The following is a 15,759-nucleotide window of genomic DNA, read 5'->3' as shown; positions in this document are numbered from 1 at the left end:
ACACAAAGTGGAAATCGAGAAGTAAAATTAAATCTGAGAACAGGGGTTGTTACTTTGCATAAAGGTGACAAATGGCAGGCATCGTGGGCCAGCAGGTTTATTCTGACACTTCTATTACAACTAGTAATAATCCCACCAATACTGTATATCCAATAGATGTATCAAAACCATGAAACGCTGGCGATGTCTACTGCCGCACTTCCGCTTGGGTCCAGGGTAACCTTTCGTCCGTTGCATAGATACGCTGGAGCTTGAAAATGACGTTCCATTCAGCATTCCCGTGAACCGGTCATCCACGTGTGGGGAGAAAAACCTCCGCCCTCCTTTTCCGCCAACCAGAGCGCTGTACGCCTGGTCCCGCCCTCGGAGGTTGTTTCTCTTCCTGGTTCCAACAACAATGGCGGCCGTGGCTCGCTTCTTGCAGAGAAGTGCAGGCTCTTGCAAAGCCACTATCTACAATATCAACAGTGTTTTGCTCTGCCGATTTGGGGGTGTGTCGCTTAAACTGGTCCCCAGTTGTGATTCCCATTTGAAAATACAGAAACGGCATGCTGCCCACTTCACTTTTCAGGCTGACCCAACACCAACTCAGCATGGTAAGACTAGTTGAGGCGCCCTTGCTCTATTTACATAGAGGACAGACTGTTGGACGCACTAAGTGTTAATGCTATATTCTTTAGGTGGATGCGTTTTAACACAAGTCAGATATTATTTCTCGTATTTTGCAATTTCTTCGAAATAAAACATGCTCGGCTTCAAAGTAATTGTGTCTTAAAATCTATATAGCTCCTGGGAATTACATATCCTAAAGGTTTTAATATTAATTTATGTTTTTTTAAATAAAAATTGCCATTGAGGTCCCATTTTTCACATGATATTGACCTTTTAAACGCTAGCAAGTTGTGAAGCTCCACTAAACAAAGTGAAGTTTCTTTTTAGTGGACAGATATGGAACCTGAAGATTATACCTGAAATTTTACTCGAGAAGACGGTTAAGTAGATACATATATTTGAAGTACAGAATTCTTGATTTTACTACGCTTTGTTTTGCGAAATATTTTTGTTGTGCTGTATTCTCAATCAATCTGATCAATCTGGCATTCAAAACCTCAGCTTCTCTTGAGTTTTAAAAAGGTAAAAAAAATGTTGATCTAAATTATTCCTGTTTTGAAGCAAAAGTAAATGTTGTGGCAATTAAATACTGCACGAGAAGTGTAATGTGTCTTTTTTAAGAACATGAATGACAGCAAATCTTAGTTTTTGCTAGATTTCCTCTGCGGAAATAGCTTATTGATGAATTCATTTAAGTCCCTGAATGTGATCATTAAACATGGTGATTATTCTGAAAAATGTCCTGTTAATTTGGGCAAAGACAATCAGGTATTTTTGATTATTTCTAATGTTATTGTTTTATGTTCTTAATTCTAGGTCAGACCCAAAAAATGAATTTTTTCCAATCAATAACGAGTGCCTTGGACAACACCCTTGCCAATGACCCCACTGCAGGTATTGTACAGGATGTGACGGCTCATTTTGCTGAGTTTGCATTAAACTGCTGACTTGCAGATTACCAAGTTAAAGAATGAAACCTAATCAAAATGCTGTATACTTATAAAATGTGCTTTTGTTGTGAACTGAGCTGTATGAAACATGACGTCATTTAACTTTCCCTAAGGCCTGAATCTTAAAAAAGTTTAACTGCTGTTTGTCTCTTTAGTGGTGTATTACTTTGTTTTAGCTTCGACTGGCAAAGTGCACTACTAGAATTCAGTTTTGCAATGATGTTGTGACCGCACAGTACTTAACATATTTGGGTGATTTATGGTACACAACTATTTGTCCTTCATTTAGCATTAGAACTGAATTGATATTTAGCACCTTTGTGTTTTGATCTAGTATTAAAAAAAGCTGCCTTGGGAATGCATTTACCCCTTACCAATTATAAAACAATCAAATAGAATATTTAAAGCTGTGCAGAAATTTTGAATTTAGGAAGCAAGTCCGCCTAAGATCATAAATTTACAGGAGAGATATTGATTAAAATGTTTCTGCTTTTTATCTCAGCAATTCTATATTCAATCTTTATTAAGCATGACATACAGATAACCAGCGCACAAGTAATTAGATTTTGTTTATAAAAATAGGTAACTTTTGTTATGATTATATTTTTGTCCTAAAACCTACTTCATATTACTACTAATGTGGGGACTAGTAAAATAGTTGTAATTTTACACACAGCAGGCATGGTAGCCTAGTATGAATTGTTCAAATGGTCATAATTAAAAAGCAGGACTGGGCCTGAAATGCGACACAAATAGTCGTTGAATATTTATTTTTTGTCTCTACTGTGCAATGTGGTTTGACATTTTTGCAGCTTCAACCAATTTGCAAGAATGGTTGCTGATACACGCTGATCATTATTTTTTTCTGAACCAACAAGATAGACTTATGTTATTACACGATTCGATTTAGAAATTGTAACCTTGGATTAAGATATCTTGTAAACAATTAAAAAATAATATTTGGACAAAAAAGTAGCTAAATATAAGGGAAAATGTGAACTTTGTATTCCAACTACATTCTTGGGACCTGTCCTTCATGAAAGACTGTTTTGCCCCAGTATCATATTTGATGGTGGGGAGTGTACTCACAACCTTTGGAAAATTTGCCAATAAAAGGTTGCCTTTATCACAAGCTAAGTTATCCTGTTGCTTCTATCCAGCATGTTTTGATTATTGTTTAGCACTCTAAGACTTCAATTTGATCGTATAGAATTATAGCCACACCTCATTTTATGTTTGTTTTTATCTGACATGACAGCTTAATTTTACTGACTGTGACAGTGCTTTAAGTCTTAGCAGGGTATTCTGAATGACTGCTCTTTCAGTCATGCTGGATTTTAGCTGGCTGATGAGAAACAGGGAGTTGGTGCATGAACTCCATTCTCCATAGTGTCTTAATTTGTTCATTGACTGTCTTAATTGATGTGGGTCTGGAGTCCCTGTGAAATGACTATAAGACTGCAAACAGATGATATTTTGTGTATTTTAGATCCTTAAGCATTTTGTGCAAGTGATGAAATTATAGCTCTGTGGTATCAATTGTCCCTCTTTCTAGTCCGGTAATCGTTGCATAGCTGTTGTTAAATGTTACAGCTGTTTGATGTCACATAGTTAAATAAAGTGGCACAGACTGTGTTGAGAAAACCAAGATTCTGTTGTTTAGTGACTTCATCGTCAGAGGCTATGTCAATGATTATTTTTTAAATAGGCACTGGCAACAGTTTTAATTTATCCAGAAGCGTGTGGCTGACATGAAAAGAAAAAAAAAAGTTATGCCATCTCATAGTTATGAGAAAATGATTATTTCTCAGTAGTCCATTATTGCGTACTTTATGTGATAATCACACGATAGCCCACGATTCCCTTGATGTCAGCAATGCACTTCCAGAAATGTAAGACCTAGTCCAAAACAAAATTCATCGCTTATGTTTGCAGATTTCTAGTGGGAGTAGGAATAGTTGAATGTTCCAAGAGCACATTAATTCATGATTTTACTTTCAGGTAGGGGTTGTTCCTTCTATTGCTTGAGATAAGCTATCATTTGCTTAAGATATCATTAGCTATTGTATGTAGAAAATTACTTCAAAGAGCAGTTTGGTCTAGAGGTTGTGAGGATTTATATAACCATAACCATCACAGTTATCTCACTCAGGCAAAATAAAATTGGATGTTTCCCAAATGCTCCTCTTTGCAAATTCCTTTGCCACTTAGTAATGCTTAATTACTTTTAAAATCACTGATGAAAAGGGTCGTTTTTCTGACAGGAATAGTTTGATGTTTCTTTCTCCAGTTTGGTTTATAGGATAGACAATGTTTTGTAAAATTAAATGACAGTTCTGTATTGTATATGTTTACAGTGTGAATACTCTGCTACTGCGTTTTTATTTCTTAGTTACACATTGAAAGGGTATTGCCATTTTGTAGATTTATTCATAAAATAAAATGTACTATTTATGAAAAGAAATCACTTTGGATCTTGTCTGAATGCAGGTGGATGGTAACCACTAAAAGCCTTATGGGCTTATCGGTTCAGGTTTTGTGGAGGGTCTCTAAACACTAAGAATCAAATAAGTGTGGCAGAAGGTTTACTTTGTTGCTGAATTTTATGTAAATTTACAATTTTGCCTACTTTACTACTTTCTACCATACATTTCTTAATACCACCTCCCACGGTCTCCTCTATTGTTATTGTTGTATTGTTGTAATTATAATTGTGTCCTATCTTGTGAAATCTTCTTATTTATTGTTGTAGTCTTCTTATTTATTGTTATTGTCATCCTGTAAAGCGCTTTTAGAAGCCACCTTTAAAGGCGCTATATAAAATAAAGTTTATTATTATTATTATTTCTAATGTGTGTTCATTTTTTTGCTTTTCAGTCATCTTTGGAGAAGATGTTGCTTTTGGAGGTGTCTTCAGATGCACTGTTGGTTTGCGAGATAAATACGGTATGTATTTTCAAAGTAAGATGCTGCAATTTGTGTCATCTAATTTCTAGTGCTTTTTTTGACAGTGAATGTACTGTATAAACTATAAACCAAAGTATATAAACTATTTTGCACTGCACTCTGGTTTATTTTTTTGATGCTTTAAGTTCAAGACTTGTGGCAGTTTGTGACAGTTGTGTCTCTATGAAGTTGGTTTTGAGATGTATGCCATTTTTCCTTCAGCTGGTAAAATGTAATTGTATATAGATCAACAAACGCTGTTTCTTTCTTCTATTTGTACAGTAGTGATTACATGATCATTTTCTCCTAGATATACTGTATTTTTAAAAATCAATACATTTCTTCCTGTATCCACACCCCATCAAGAAAATAGTACCCATTATCTCAACAACTGCATTTCTGAAAAATGAGTTGTTGAGTTTTATGACCTTATGATGGTTTTCTGAAAGTACGTGTTGAGCCTATTCATAATTGGATCACTTATTCCCCCAATAGTTTCAGATACATAAGTGGTAATTGCAGTGGCAATTACGACCCTGTTATTTGAGAACCCCTGATCTGGAATTGAACCCAGGGCACCAGTGCTTACCACTGCATCACCCTGTAACCTTTCTTGTGTTCTTAGATTTATTTTATGTCTTCTTTATGTAGCCTTTTTTATTCAGGAATGTTTAAGCAACAGTTATTGTCCTAAAAAATAAGTTATTACATATCATATATATTTATATTATTAAGATAAGATCACTTTATTAGCCATATACAATTTCTTGCGTTAGGAATTTGTTTTTTCGCATACCCCAGTTTATTCTCCATGAGACACACAGGCACACAGATGGGGAGAGAAGCTTGGGGTCAGAGCGCAGGGTCAGCCATTTATACAGCACCCCTGGAGCACCTGGGGTTAAGGGCCTTGCTCAGGGGCCCAACAGAGTAGGATTCCTCTGCTGGCCACGGGATTTGAACCGGCAACCTCCCAGCTCCTTAGCCAAAGCGCCTATTGTGGTTTTAACATGATCAACCGGGATCATCAATCATGGAAACAGACAAAACGTTTAGTTCACACATCTGTTGTAAATGTATGCAAAATATAGTGACAGTTTTGAGTTATATGCTTCCTTTAAAACTGCATAATCTCAAATGTGTCAAATTATGAAGTTAGATTATACACTTTTTCCTGTGAGTTTTCAAGCACGTTAAACTCACTAGATTGCCTTGATGGTTACATCAAACAAATTAAATTCCATACACTGTTCACTGAAACAGCAGACAGTTGAATAGTCTTTTATTTGATCATTCATCTTTAGTGTTATTAATATGTGTTTCTTTTTACATGTATTTAAGCGCATATTAAATTGGAGCTTTTATTTTAATAATGAAATAAAATTTATAATGCTGATATAGCAGGCGAAGAAAGAAATGAAGAAAACTTAACCGCAAAATACTGCTACTGTATCTTGAGACTATTTTTGATTTTCAAGCCAGAACTAAGGTTTCAATAAAAGTCTCAATTTTAATTTTTCAAGACACTTTATAGTATCTTGGATGATAAATTTAACATGCATTTGGCTTTAGTCACAGCCTTGGTTTCTTAACTGTATGGTTTACAGAATATTAATATGAACAAGGTTTGGTAAATTGGCACAGATTGAACTAAAGTTAATAGGCAAGTTTTTTTTTCTTTTAATGTTAATTCACACATCTTTGATTGATTTTGCTCAGGCTTTCTTTATTACAAAGAATTCCTTCTCACTAAGTGTGTAGTCTGAGCTGTGCTACTTATTTTGTAGACTTGCTACTGTAATATAAAATAAAATAAATGTATATCATTGTGAGAAACTATAATAAAAATATGCCAATAATATGTCAAGAACTGTGCAGAATTATGCACTTGGTCCTAAAGAACTTTGATGTTTGAACAGTGTTTCTAGCCTTTTTTTGTCCAGTTGTTACCCAGTTGCCCTAGCTCATTAAAATTGCTAAATGTTGAAACTGGCACTAGGTGGCAGAGCATCACTGTGTTTTCAGTGCTGCAGTATGGGGAAAGTGCAGATTGTGACAAAGGCCTATAAGTGTCTGAGGGGAGAAAGGATTGCTCTTAAAGCATTTTTAGGATTGAGGGTTTCTTAATGGCAACACTGTTTCAGGTAATGAATGATGAATGAAGATTTAAAGCGAGATATCTGTTGTATGAGACTTGTGCTCTTATAGGATGCATGTTTTGGGGAAATGGCATTTAATTAAAATGGAAAGATCTGTAGCACTTGTGAAATAATAACTGTGATGAAAAAGTTTTCCCCCAAGCAGCTATTTCTCTCACTATGGAGGTAAAAGAAATGTCCACCCAAGATCTGGATGAACTTTTTTTTCGTCTGATGCAGAGTATACAGTATAGCACAGACTTGTAAAAACCTACCAGAAATATGGACGACATTTTGTTTCTATTTCATCCAGCTGAGCATGAGGGCCTGAATAGAGCCTTCTATTCACAGTCTAATCAAAGGGGAATTTTAAAATGTGCTCAATAGTGTTGTTTGATCTGAGTAACTTATCTGGCTGCTGATAAGCGTGGTAGTTCAGGTAGGGCCATAAATAAAGGTAATGGTATAAAATAAAATGCAAGTGACAACTTTTCCTTGTTCATATTGCATTTCTTCAAATGAGCAAGTCCGTGTGACAGTGCTCAACAACATCATCAATTTGTGTAACAAGCTTTTGTTTTGCCTTGGAGTGCGTGCGTCCTTTTTGTTCTGTTTTATTCACATTGTAACTTTGTCATTTTTACCTATCTTGTATTTTTTGTATTGATAATATATGTGAAATAATGACCATCATTCAAATATAAGATTTTAACATTCACTTGTATGTTATATTGAAAAGTGTGTGCAATTTTTCTGGCCTTATGGGCATATACTGTGCAGTAGGATTTGAATTCCTAATCTGAATTCCATTCAATTAAAAATAAAATACATTTAGTTAGTGACTTGTAGTGAAAGTAGTTCCCATTTTTCCCCACTCTTTTTCAATTTTACAAGTACATTAAGCCGACAGGACACATATTTGTATTATGCGGTCCTGTGTGTCTGCTTTTGCCTTTATTTAAATATGGTTTTTAAAGGTCCTTTTAAAGATCTAGGTAGCTATGAAGTGCTGTTACTGGTGGGTCACATTACTTTAAGAGTTCATTACATATCCTTTTGAGACGACATTTGCGTAGTCAGCAATTCACATTTTTCAATCATTTGAAATGCTTTGTTGAGGCATTTTAAGCCTTTTCCAATTCTTGCAATGTTCTGATTTATTTTGACTTTCCATGTGTAAGATGGATCTGTTTCTAGTTGAGTTCACAGTTCTCAGTTCTTCTACTTCTTTTCTCCTGATAAACTCTTCGGTTGCAGTGGCCTGTGTTTTGAGTCCTTGCTGTACTGCATGGCGAAGCACTGCCCAATAAGCAGGCTGAGAAAGACAGTTTCAGAGGGAGCCGTGCGCGCTCAGACCTGGACATTACCTTCACCATGTTCCAGAGTTTATGCAGATGTACAAATATGAACCAGGAGAGTTTTGGAGCAAAGTTTTTTTTGGGAAGAGCCTGTACCAAAGGGATTGGAAACCTGTCTCGAAACATTTAGAGGAAGCTGAATCCTTCAGCAGAATAGAAAGTCTTTAGGCAGTCAGCTTATTCTTCAAACTAGCAATCACCTCTTAAATAAAGTCTTGACTTCTGCTGTAACCACTCATCTACAGCAGTCGTCTAGACTTCAGCAGTTGGGACAAATAGTAGACAATCAGGACTAAGACTGGGCTCTAGTGCGTGTGATACAGCTGTTAAAATCCAAACTAGTGAATGGTGGCCTGTGCTTCTCCAGCCTTGTGAACTACTGCACTCTTCTGTCATCATGTGTCAGCATTCCCCTGGCATTTTTTGTGGATGGTTTAAGGTTGATAGACTGAAAAGCATTGACTAGTGAATAGATCATTCTGTGGCATCCATTTGACAGCAATCATGATCTAACGGGAAGCATTTGTGCAGAACAGCATTTTCAGAGAAGTTGCTGGTTTCTTCTGCTCTTCTCATTCTTCACCGTGATGACCATGTGTCCACCAAATAACCAAATAAATTCCTCTGAATTAGTTTCAGAGGCCTCCAGCATATCTTTAGTGGACTTCACTTTCTGGACGATGATCTTGTGAGCTGGGGTTTCATGTCTGGACGTTCATGATTTCAGAGCTTTCAGCAGAAATACCCATCTCTTTTGTAAGTTCTAAAGCCTTGATTTGGTGATTACAACAGAAAACATTTCTGGATTGATCCTGTCTTATGGTCATTTGCAGTGAGTTCTGTGCTACCTTGAAATTTCTTAGTACACAGGGGACTGGGGGAGGCTTTCCCTACCAATTGCTTTACATCCTTCCTTCAAAAGCACATTTAAATGCTGCACAATCTCCGGTATTCAAAAACCCAAGAAAGAAGAGAATGGCATTACCCATCTACAGATGCTGACACAAACGTGAATATAGCCATGCATTACAAGCATATGTGCTGCCTTAAATGCTGCATATGAACTGTGCATAGTCTAGACTGAGCATGTAAGTTGTATAATTTCTTGAAAGCCTAGTACAAAATTATGTACCACATGGTGTACTGTGGAGAACTGTAATTTCCTTTTTTGCAAAATTTATATTTGAACAGAAATACAGAACAAATGCAATTTCTCTGTTCCCTCAAAATCCACACTTCTAGGTTTCTGTCAAAAGAATTGAAAACTGCTCGGATCAGCACCTTCAATTATCTAATGTGTTCACAGTCGGAGGAGGATCATTTTTCTGTGTTTTCCACGGCACTAATGCAGACTTGGCTCAAATAATCGAATCCACTGATAGAGCAACACAATAATCTGAAATGGTTAGCAGTTGAAGTCGGAAATGGGAAACAGTTTTTGGCTTATAATGAAATTTGCAGCATAGAGAGATATCTAGTGTTGTTAATAGAAATATGGTTAACAAAAGCAAAATGACAGCTTGAGCTGTTGGTTCCAGTGACAAGGCAATCAACACAAGTGAATGTGGGCTTTCCCTAACAGAGCTGGCAGGGACACTCGCTGCCTGTTAACTATTGTTGTAGTATTGGTGTATTGACTATTGCGCATATTAATGGAATGTGATTCCAGGCCCATATAATATATAAGCAGGTTTTGTATTCCCACTTGAGGTGGCCTCCAGTGAAAGAGTGAAAGAGGGGAATCTGTGTCAGTAGCTGCATGCATGATGTGGAAGAGGGGATGGATATTATCACATGCTAGACATTCTTTATAGGGGATCTGCGCCACAATTGTTATTTTTCAGGGTTAGAAAGAATCGGTATTCATGAGTGCCTTTTACACCACAATAAAAGTTAATTTTACTGAGTACCTTGTAAAACTGCCAGTTTACATCACAAAACAGATCACATTTCTAGGTATGCGCAACACGTTTCAGAATGAAGCGACAAAACATCTGGTGATGGGAAGGGGCCCTATTACACTGTGAGGAAGCAATAGAGATATTGCCCTCGATTTCAAGACGGTTTTGCCGATAAATGGAACTTACTTATTAACTCTGCAAGCAGGTCACGTTGGAAACTTTCTGTGGCGAAATATCCGCTGCACAACCTGTTCTTGTTCGCTCGTACATCATTACACAATACAGTGACTAGTGAGCAGGAAGAGCCACGTACCACATTATAATTCACGGGAACTATTGCTGTCGCTTGTGGCGAGACCATGGGTTTGTGAAAGGTCATGGCAGCTAGTACAAGTAATAAAAGAGATATAATGGCAGTATTAACATCCTTCCAAAATGACTTTTTATTAATTAATTTCACCAGATAAGTCAGTGATGTGCAAATATTCAGATGCAATGATGATCTGGCCAAGAGGCTTATGCTATTGCAGGACTGAAGATGAAGCAGCAAAAGGAAGTAGGGGAGAAAATGATAAATTCATTTGGAATCCTATCAGTGCCAAGAGATGAAGTCTTTGTCATGTCCTAGATCACCTCCCCTAGCTCAGTCAGGGATGTAGGCATCTCCGGTAAAATAATAATAAAATTGTCTTACACTTAAATAGCACCGTTTCTGGACGCTCCACTCAAAGCCCTTTACAGGTAATGGGGACTCCCCTCCACCACCAGTGTGCAGCCCCACCTGGATGATGCACCAGCAGCTATAGAGCACCAGTACACTCCCCACACACCAGCTATCAGTGAGGAGAACAGAGTGATGAAGCCAATTCAGAGATGGGGATTATTAGGAGACCATAATTGGTAAGGGCCAATGGGAAATTTGGCCAGGACAGCAGGGTTACACCCCTACTCTTTTTGTGAAACACCCTGGGATTTTTAATGACCTTGGTTTTATGTCTCATCCCAAAGATGGCACCTTTTTACACTATAGTGTCCCCGTCACTATACTGGAGCATCAGGACCCATATAGACCCCAGGGTGAGCGCCCCCTGCTGGCCCCACTAACACCTCTTCCAGCAGCAACCTTAGTTTTTGCCAGGAGGTCTCCCATCCAGGTACTGACCAGGCTCACACCTGCTGAGTTTCACTGGGTTTCCAGTTGTGAGTTGCAGGTTGATATGGCTGCTGGCATATCACGCTGCAAGACTAAGTAAATGAAAAGATAGAAGAAACCACTTACGTTTTGTTTCCGGATCTTGTTGGATGTCTGAAATTTATAACTAAAAAAGGCACAATCTGGAGTTGGAGTTGTTCATGATCTAGAAGAGCCAATTTGGGTTTTAGTTTAGTAGTTTTAGTGTGATGACATGTATGCAGTTTGCAATGCGTAAATACTTTAAAGTATAGAGTTATCTCCAAAGGAGAGTTTGAGTGCAGTAGAATATGGGGTTCATCCACATAGCCATGGTTAAAATCAAGAAACTCCTTCTTAGCTTGAAACATTGTATTTTATAATACTAAGGTACTGCATGATCTGCCAGTGGGAGTCATGTAAAGACCCTTAAGTTAGAACAACTCTGCTGTAAGCAGTATATTTTCAGTTTCTCTGATGGAAAGTCTACCCACTAAACCACTGGCTCTTTAATTCTCCAATTGCTCTTAAAACAGTAAGTATTTAGAAATCTGGATTTTTAAAAGATTGAAATGTTTTTTTCCAATGTGAAGCATAAAATAGCTAACTTCATGCTTGCAATTATCCAGTGTTTTTTTTGCCTTTTGGCTTTTGAATGGCAGTTTGTAAACTGAGCATACAAATAATACGGTACTTATTGGAAAGGGTTTGTTAGAGAATTAAAACAAAAAAGCTTGCAACTTCAAATAATGAGTAAAACACACAGTGGGGGAAAAATGAATAAAATATTTAGAACATACACAGTTTATCCAATAATTATGTTTACACTTAGTTTTACAAATTCTAAACAGTCCTTAACCTGAGCTCATGATCCTAACCAGTGCTAACAAACCTGAGCATTTATGCGGCCCTTCACTTTACTGTTTCACTTTTCCTAGGTGAAAGAGAAACTATCTGGCAATGGAGCATATATTTGATTAAGTTACATAAACCCATTGATCATTATACATTCACATACCGAGACTTGTTATATGAATCATAGGCTTTGGATTACTGATTAGTAATTTCAAACAGAAATGGAATGTGACTGGGAATAATTAAATTAAGATGCTGTAAAAGTTTTACTGTGAAGTATTTAACCTAAAACAGCAAGTGGAGTTTAGAGGGAGTGTAAGTTAAAGGTGATTACATTTCAAGTTCGGTAATTGCCGTTTGTGTTGTTTTTGAATAAAACGTAAGGCAATGATGTGTAAAAACATAGTCAGACCTGTGTGTTGGCCCGTTTGATTAATTCCAGTATAAACCTGGCTCGGTTCAGTTGATCCAGCTGACTTTCTCTCCTTCAGCAGTTGGTTGTTTCAGAATTTTCCACATGCACATGCTACACTTGTGTTCCAGCTGAAATATCTGCTTGTTTCCCAACCAATTCCAAGGTAAACCTTGGAACTTGAAACCTTCCGAGGAAATGCTTTTATTCAGGCGTGGCCAGCCTTGGTCCTAGAGAGAGCTAGTCGGGTCTTCAAGGCTGGTTCTAAATTATTCATTTTTAAAGACTTTAAGATTTGGGTTCTGAACCTTTTTTAAGTTAATTGGGTCATTTAAGCTGGGGATGGTCAGACATGTTTCTTGAGAGCTACAGTGTGAAGCATTGTTTTTCATTTCAGGTTATCTTTAAACTACTGTTGCAAGTGTTTAGAAATTCACTGGTTAAAAATGCAACCTGAAAACGTCAGGACCTCCGGGATCCGGTTTGTCCACCCCCTGCCTTTGTCCGCAATCCCCTTCCACTGCACGAAAACAGTTAAGGATTTAGAAAAGAATCTCAAAGTGACACGTGGTGGGTAGAATTGTGAAGTAATCACGTGATGAAGACAGCTGGGTACCGATATTTGTGTGCAAGTTTGTGCATTTGGTAAATAAACTTTGAGCTGCTGAAACATGACCAAACTTCACACAGTAGTTTCTGCAGTGCCTGTCAGACGTGCAGGAGTAGGTGTAAAAGACGATACACAGATGTCTGTATACCGTGTGATGTCTGTGGGGAAAACTGATGCTTGGGAGCTACTGACTAAAGAGACGAAGAACCAAACGTTTTGCAGCTTTTCAGCTTAATGTCTCGGGCAGGCATCATTGACTGTTGGTCCCGATTCCCATGAGCCAGAAAATATCATTGCTGATACCACCTGCCTTTAGGACTGACTGCTAATCACCAGAATAGTGTGTAACAGATCCTGAAAGGCAGGAAAAGTGCATAAAATCACATTTCCTTATGGTTTCATATAGCTACGTTATATATAAGCGCTAAAACAACGTGCATGGTATTTGTGTATGGTTATGATTCATCAATTAACACATCATTATATCTGAATATGGAATGGTGGAGTCTGTGTGAACAGCATTGTTTTCTTTGTTGGAGTTGAGGCTAGATCTCAAGGTCGATTTAAGTGTGAAATCTGTTCATCTCAGTGCATGGAAGATCTTGGCTGAATTCCTGCAGATGAGCATTTTCACCTCAAAATTGGTTGGGGAGTTGAAAGAGAACACAGAAAATGACGTTAGGAATTTTTCCGGACGGCTGTATGCATGTATCGGTCACGATTACCCCTTATCAAAATACACTGCAGTTTACACAAACGTATATCATTCAAGAGGCAACGCTAGCGAATAATGAAAAATAAAAGGCTGCCGCAGATCTCATTTAATAAATGTTCTCATTAACCCGAAGGGGATTGATCTTTGTAGAGAGCCATTAGTTTCCAAGTCATTCCTTCTAGGCTGACTGAGTTTTATCCCCATTGTTATTGAAAACTGCTTTAGCCTCCTGCTCCATGTTCTATTTATAGACCAGGCAGGTTAATCCGAATGGACAGTACATGAGGCGTTTTCCATGGGTGACGCACATTGTCTGAAGCCTATTAAGGGCCACTGCATTTCTCCTGGAAATAAGGCTCAGCACACGGCTCTTGCTCCCTTTTTTTTTTATACTCAGACAAGGGAAATGGACAACAGCCATCAGTTAAGAAGTGTCTCATTACCATATAAATGAATGTTACTGTAAAAGGGCTCTCTCTTTTCGGATTAGATTGATATCAGATCACAGAGAGCGAGAATGACGCAGGAAATGACGCTTTTCAAAAACAAGCAGCACTTTCTGTCACTCTCCAGAAAGGGATATTTTCCTGTATTTGCAATGTGGGTTGTTGTTTTACTCTTTTTTTTCCCCCATTTTCCATCAAAGAAAAAGAAAATGTATCGGTTTTGTGTGTATGTTCTGTGGGTGTGAAGCTCAAGTCGAATATGTTTAGAGGTTTCAGGTAACCATTTATGTTGATCCCTATCACAAGAAGAGCTCGAGCTGCACCAGTGCTGCCTGGGGTCATCCCATCTGATGAGTGCGATCTGGGTGTCAGTGAGAGTAATATGGGACTCAGCAAGTGACATTTGTCCACAGATTACAGCCATATATTTTATCGTGTAATTTATTTGCTAACCAACAAAAGTGTAGTCATCTTTAAGTGCAATCCAGCACAGTGAAATGCAACAGAACAATCAAATGTATTGTTACAGCTTTAGGTGACTGAAAAGTGTCTCTTGGATTTTAGATGGAGTTTGTGACACTTGGCCGAGTAAACACTTCTAACTTCAAAGGAGAGAGGATGTATGCTAAGGTCTGGGGGGTCCTTTGAGCAGAGGACAATTGTAAAGTTTACCTTGGTATACCTAGGTAAGATGTGGATTCATGATTGTCAAGGAGCAGTACAGACACACAGTATACTGTAAGATCACATTAAGAGGACAGAGAAGGGGAGGAGAAAGAAAAGAGAAGAAGAGAAGAGAGAAGAGTCTGGAGGAGTTGGTAGTTGAGAGCTTTTGCCAGGCGAGAGCATCCAGGCAAAACCTGACTGGAGCCAAGTATTTGAACCTTGTTAGAGAGAGCGTGCTTTTCTGTGTTTTTAGGGAACTTCGGTTTCCTGGGTAAAAGATACCTCAGTTAGAAACATCTTTCCTGCTTAGGGTGCATTTTTATGGATAGGGATATAGGCTCCCATTTATTTTGTGGCATCTGGGGAACAAGGAGAAGAGAGATTTAACTGCAGCTTGCATTGTAGTTACTTAGAAGGTCATTTTTTGTGTGGCCTCTGTAGGCATTAAGAGTTTAATGCTTAGCAGCGGTCTGGGGTTTTCTGGGTGACCAGAACGTTAAGCCTCTGAAACGCCTTGTTTGTAAATACTGTACATAAAGTAACTTGTGTGTTGTATCTTTTGTTTGTGTTTTGTTTCTTTGTAATAAATATTTGTTTAACCAAGTGTGCCTGGATTATTACTCCTCTCAACAATGCCAGAGAACACAGAATTAATGTGCCTTTAAGTATACCAGCTGCTCGGGTATATTTTAGAGAAATCACTTACAAGTAGTGGTTTATAAACATTTATTCTACTCATTGACTAAACTGCTCGGTCAATTCCTGACTTTCACCATTTTCGTAACCCTCCATTTCTAATGGTATTATTGTTTGAATGATTATTTCAGATCCCCTACACGACCCTGTTGTACTTTCAGAAAACCTAAGAAGAAATAGCATATTAACTCTCCTGAATTAATGTCCCACGAAGATGAGATACCGAGATGATAATGTTAACAAAATCAAATTCCTGTTACTTGGAGTACGTGGATAAATTCTA

General features: G+C 37.8%; 1 protein-coding gene across 1 annotated transcript in view; it reads left to right on the top strand.

The window, feature by feature from the left end:
- Positions 1-363: 363 nt before the first annotated feature.
- Positions 364-15,759, top strand: part of bckdhb (branched chain keto acid dehydrogenase E1 subunit beta) — a 121,836-nt gene continuing 106,440 nt past the window's right edge. The window contains exons 1-3 of the mRNA XM_088625913.1: positions 364-596; positions 1,429-1,506; positions 4,440-4,508. Of these exons, the coding sequence (XP_088482039.1) occupies positions 398-596; positions 1,429-1,506; positions 4,440-4,508 (346 nt within the window). The 5' untranslated portion in view covers positions 364-397. The remainder of the gene's footprint in view (positions 597-1,428; positions 1,507-4,439; positions 4,509-15,759) is intronic.

Source organism: Lepisosteus platostomus, chromosome 3 (assembly GCF_059453375.1).
Source record: "Lepisosteus platostomus isolate fLepPlt1 chromosome 3, fLepPlt1.hap1, whole genome shotgun sequence".
NCBI classification, from domain to species: domain Eukaryota; kingdom Metazoa; phylum Chordata; class Actinopteri; order Semionotiformes; family Lepisosteidae; genus Lepisosteus; species Lepisosteus platostomus.
The sequence above is the reverse complement of the archived record's forward strand: the minus strand, read 5'-3'. Positions and strand labels throughout refer to the sequence as shown.